The following is a 5868-nucleotide window of genomic DNA, read 5'->3' on the forward strand; positions in this document are numbered from 1 at the left end:
GTTAGAGGGTTACCTGTTACTTCTCCAAACACCACTACAATACTGGGCCTAGCCCAAACCATGAAAAAAATCTTCAGAATTTTTAATAATTTAATAATTAAATTTTAGGGGACCCCCCCCAAGAGTCCTCCTAATCATTTCGAACCCTGGTTATAAGTATGTAAACTCTGTCTCAGAGTTGTCTCTTGTTAGCTACAGCTAGCTTTGATTGTGCAGGTTTAGCTAATTTAGCAGGTTTGGGTTTTTAAATCAGTTGCCAATATTTGTTTACAGATGCCATCATTAATGTTAAAATATGTGTGTCGAAATGCAGTGCATCGCGTTCCTCTATGTGTTACTGTAGGCCTAATACTGGTACTGGTAGCATACTGGTTAAATTCGAGGACATCCACATGCCCTGTGCAAGCCACATCTAAAATCTTAGGTCATTGCGATGAGTGGTCAGTAAGATATGCGATGGACACATACATACTCACAGACAGACATTTCTTGCTTTATAGATAGATAGATAAATAGATAGATAGATTGATTGATTCAAGAGTTTATGAAGCAATTTGTCGGTTCACAAGAAAATTATATTCATGTCGTCAAGTGGATGTGGTATCTTATATTCTATTCTCTGCAATGTTTTGATTAGGATGTAACTAATTTTTACTATAATATATCTAATATGTCCTAATGAATGTAGAAATGTTTGTTCTAATGGTCATTCTAATAATGTTTTCTGTCTGTTACAGATACAAGACAGCTTTACAAAAAAAGGCACTTTTGAGAGCCATTCTGTCACATTTTTTCTGTTTCTCTGTTTCTCACTGTCTCTTTCTTGTTTCTCTCTCACACACACCCACACTCTCACACACATTCACTCACTCATACTCTCTTTCTTTCATTATTGAATTATTTCATACAGTAAGTATCCCAATTTGTTTATTTTCTACAAAGCACAAGTTTAGATATATTAAAGATAGTTTTGTATTTTGTTTCATTATAATGATATATGATTAGCATATTTGATGTAGGAACAGCAAGTCACATAGTGTAATACTAGAGACCCTGGATTGGTCACACATATCAGTCGCAACATAGCTGAAATTTTGTTTATTACATGATAATTGTAAGATAATTGAAGTGGAAAGACTGAAAGTGTTTTACGGAAATCTTCAAAACTCTTGACAGTTAAGGAATTTGTATTTTTCTTGTTTATGGTTTACAGGATAACAAAAGCATGGCTGGTGGAGGGTTGAAGAAGTCGTGCCCTACATGCCAGGAAAAAATATTTAATGGATGTAAGGTCTGCCCCATGTGCAAGACAGCACAGCCGCAACATCTAAGGCTGAAAAAGAAAATTGAAAAATTCAAGATGGAAAAGGAGTCTTGGGTGGCTAAGAAAAAGAAAAATCAAATAACATCTCATTTAATGGATGATGCCGTGATTTTGGTAAGTAACCTGTGCTACATTTCCATAGTACTTATGTGGCTTCAAAATGACCTTGGTCCAGGTGGTGACACAGGTGGTGTGGATGATTTTGGAGTGGGGATTGGGGTTTAGTGAGAGAGTGTTACATTATAACTTACTATTCTGAAACTTTAGACTTCTGCTTTAGATGTACTCACATAGAGTCTGAAGTTGATTAGCACATCAGGTTAGCACATATTTTCAATTGCACATTGTATGGAACTTTTAATGGAGGTGATTGGTTGATCAGTTTTTAGCATCTTAACTTTAAACTATTATCATTGGAAAAGTTTAAAGAAACAGGCCAGAAACAGCCAGGATCACCTACAGTATGTGATAGCCCACAGATCTGTAACATACCGTAATTCCTCAAATAAAAGCCGGGGCCTTTATTTACCTGAACTGCAGAAGGTAACAGGCTTTTATTTTAAGCCGGCTTTTATTAGAGGCAGGCCTTTATTTCCAATTCAATTTTTGATAAGTAATTGTTTTAAATAACCCGTTTTAAATTATAGTGATATAATAAGTGATAGTGTTCCAGTGGACAGAGATCATAACATTAGCACAGAATCAGTTCAGAATCAATCACCAAAAGAATCAGTTCGGTTCAGATGCTCTGTGTGTCGGTCTGCTTCACGCTGAATCACACATGCGCAGTATCATCAGCTCCTCGGTTCTGTCGACACGTCCGACAGAAACGGTGTACTGGTGATCTGAAAACCGATGCAAACGGTTATCGACTCGAGAACGAGAAACGCTCCAGCAGTGGGCGTGTACATTCGTTATCTGGCTCTGCTGCACAAATTTTCCCCCGGCCTTTATTTAAGAACGGCCTTTATTTGTCAGTGTTGACCATGCACCCAGGCACTATAAGAGGCCCGGCATTTATTTGACTACCGGTTTTTATTTAAGGAATTACGGTATGTCAAAGCTCTCCATATCATCCACAGTTCACTCTTCCCTACTGAGTGGTTCATGCAACAAGCGCCTTTATGTTAGTTCATAGCATTCAGTTGCGTCTTCTTCTTCTTCGAGTCTGTTGCAATCTCAGATATCGTTTTGTCACTATCTGGTGCAGGTCACAGCTGATGGTGTCAGTTCAGCCAGGTCCTGGTGGGGGCTTCACAGCTGCATTTCTCTTCTGTCTGGTGGTCCAATGCTTTCATAAGTGCTTTGCACCTCTCCTGTTCCACTCGTAGTCTGTTGAGGGTCTTCCAGGTTAGCCTCCCTGGTGGGACATTCAGTAGGGGTGATTCCTGTCTCCATCCAGTCCTGGGCTTGTGTATTTAGCTGGTTCCATTCATCTTTCCAGATGTTGTCCATGATGTTTCTTTGATTGTCTGGAGGTGGGACTGTCTGCAGGAAACTGGATCTGGATTTCAATCGTGGTGGAGGTGCTGTGTGTCAGTGAAGGGGTGCCTGGTGTCAACCTCTTGTGCTCTCCACTCGTCTTGGGCGACAATGGATAATCTTATGTGGGGGTCAGGGGTGGGGGGGAGCAATGTCAGCTAGGGCATAGAGGCACGGGACTGGCGTTGTCTTTATGCATCCCGTGATAATGCGGCAGGTGTTGTTGAGGGCTGTGTCAATCAGTTTGGTGTGGTGGGAACAGCTCCAGTTTGAGCACCCGTATTCAGCTGTGAGGAAGCACTGACTGGGCCCTTAACCAAGATATGCTGCTACCATCCGACCACGTTTCTGAGTGAGATTCTGTCATTGCACAGAATATGATGTGTATGAGTAAGTGAATGTGATGTGTGGTAGACCAAAAACTTGTAACCAATCTCTTAGTAGGGCTCTTTACATGAAGTTGCGCTTGGAGGGTTATAGTTTCAATTCAGTCATGCTCTGTAGAACAGTATAAGCCAGACGAGAATAATACCCCTACTATGCTACTGTACTTACACGTTCATGCATGTATCATGCACATGAAGTAGACAGGCACACCAAACCCACCCACATATACTCAAACCTTTCCCACATCCCCAATGTATCATCTGTTATATATATCAGCTTATGTACAGTATACACCAGCTCTTCCATAAGTTAAAAAGTGTGCATCTGAGTTGCATCTGAAACATACTGTTGTGGAGCTGGTGTCTGTTAGACATAACACTGGCACAGTTTAACGTAGACATAAAGCAGTTATTATTGTTTTTAGAGTATGTTTTTTTTTTTTTTCAGATTGAGAAACTGAATGCAGTGGGCTGGAGGCCCATGCTTTTTCTTGAGTACCACAACAAGGAGGTCAAGATGCTGCTGCCAGAGGGGCTCGAATTAAGTTCGGGAGAGAATATATGTCTTAATAACATGAATGCAATCTACAGCATGATAGTTCAAGGTGATTCCACATTTACTGTGCATTATAACATCTTTAAACAATCCAAATGATTAAAAATTTAGGACACTGTAAAAACTAAATGACATCAAAAACTAAATTCAAGTATTATGAGAGATTTTGGTTTACTTTGCATCACTCCTACCTTTCACATTTTGGCCTAATTACATATTGTACATCCTTTGCGTTGCTTGTATTCTATTAGGAAAGAGAGTGCCAGCAGACCCTTCTAGCAACCAGGCCTCAACCAGTAATCTGCAACTGGGTCCAGAAGAGGAGACCATTGTTGTTTTAAATTTAGAGTCCATTCAAGACCCTCCACCACAACAAGGTGTGCTTATTATAGCTTTATTGTTATCGTTCATATTTTTATGAGAATGTTCTTTACCAGCATATTATTATCATTATTGTAGTATATTATTATCATTGTATATTCTGTGTGTACACCTTTTACAAAGACTCTCCTTTAAGCGAGCCCTGCCACCACCACCAACAAGGGGGCAGAGATTCGCACTGAGCCTGACTTTGCGTTGTGAATTTTAGTCTTAGAAGTGTTTAAGTGTAAATTAAGGAAGCTTGACAGGTTGGATCAGAGGCTCAGATAGCTGGTTTATTACAGAGTTGTAATACAGCAGGATACAGACTTAAGTGGAATAGTCTAAAGTATAGGTGGTTGATGGAGCCGTCTCTCTAGAGAAGCTCTCCTCGGCAGTCGAATTGTCTTCTCACCGAACCAAAAGGTCCAGTGTTATACAAAAAAAGATAGTCATAAATAATCACAACAGCAGGTGCCAGAACAGAAAGATCTAGAAAAGGGTCCCCATTGATAAGGCATAGGCCAATGCTACGTCTGACCCAAAGTCCCAACAAGTGACGATTATAGCAGCACAATTCGGTGTGCTTAACCTAGTTATTTGCTCTTCAACTTTTGGTGCCTTCTTTGACATTTTTGCAGAATGAGCTTGAGCAGCCATACATCTATATCTGACCTTGTATATTGTATATTCTGTGTCAAAACTTTAGAGGAGGCTCTACTGTCAACCAGCCCTGCCACCAACACCACCGAGGGGGCACAGACTGAGACAGGTAACCCAAAGTCCCACCAATTGGCGATGATAGCACCACAATTCAGTGTGCTTAGCCTAATTATTTGCTCTTCAACCTTTGGTGCCTTCTTTGACATTTTTGTAGAAAGAGTTTGAGCAGCCACATGTCTATATCTGACCTTCTTGTATATTGTATATTCTCTGTCTAAACTTTAGAGGAGGCTCTTCTGTCAACCATCCCTGCCACCAACACCAACGAGGGGGCACAGACTGAGACAGGTAACCCAAAGTCCCAACAAGTGGCGATGATAGCAGCACAATTCGGTGTGCTTAGCTTAGTTATTTGCTCTTCAACTTTTGGTGCCTTTGACATTTTTGCAGAATGAGCTTGAGCAGCCATACATCTATATCTGACCTTCTTGTATATTGTATATTCTGTGTCAAAACTTTAGAGGAGGCTCTTCTGTCAACCATCCCTGCCACCAACACCAACGAGGGGGCACAGACTGAGACAGTTAACCCAAAGTCCCAACAAGTGGCGATGATAGCAGCACAATTCGGTGTGCTTAGCTTAGTTATTTGCTCTTCAACTTTTGGTGCCTTCTTTGACATTTTTGTAGAATGAGCTTGAGCAGCCACACGTCTATATCTGACCTTCTTGTATATTTTTTTCTGTGTCTAAACTTTAGAGGAGGCTCTTCTGTCAACCAGCCCTGCCACCAACACCAACGAGGGGCTAAAAAAGGACAAAACCCCCAAAAGACGCCAAAGGACAAAAGGTGTACCTAATCAACTCCAAGCTGATATTCTGCCATATTTCATTTTACAGTTTTTTTCAGTCGCTAACAGGCATTTGTCCAAGCAGTTGTCACATTTTCAAAACTCTAAACACAATTAGCACAGCATCTGTCTATTGTGGCCATACCATTCACACATTTCATGTCGTTTTCACACAATATGGAGTCATTGAACACATTTCCACAATGCTTACATTTTCTGAACAAACAAGCTATACCTCCCAACAAAAT

General features: G+C 40.5%; 1 protein-coding gene across 1 annotated transcript; it reads left to right on the forward strand.

Annotated features, from left to right (window-relative positions):
- Window positions 1-677: 677 nt before the first annotated feature.
- On the forward strand, window positions 678-5668 carry LOC113098675 (uncharacterized; the record flags this gene model as incomplete). The annotated part of the gene is made up of 7 exons (XM_026263710.1): window positions 678-1438; window positions 3641-3797; window positions 4000-4125; window positions 4818-4880; window positions 5057-5119; window positions 5293-5355; window positions 5530-5668. Coding segments are annotated over exons 1-7 (824 nt in total), but the record flags the coding sequence as incomplete, so codon positions are not given.
- Window positions 5669-5868: the final 200 nt, after the last annotated feature.

This window comes from Carassius auratus, unplaced genomic scaffold (genome assembly GCF_003368295.1).
Source record: "Carassius auratus strain Wakin unplaced genomic scaffold, ASM336829v1 scaf_tig00216604, whole genome shotgun sequence".
NCBI classification, from domain to species: Eukaryota; Metazoa; Chordata; class Actinopteri; order Cypriniformes; family Cyprinidae; genus Carassius; species Carassius auratus.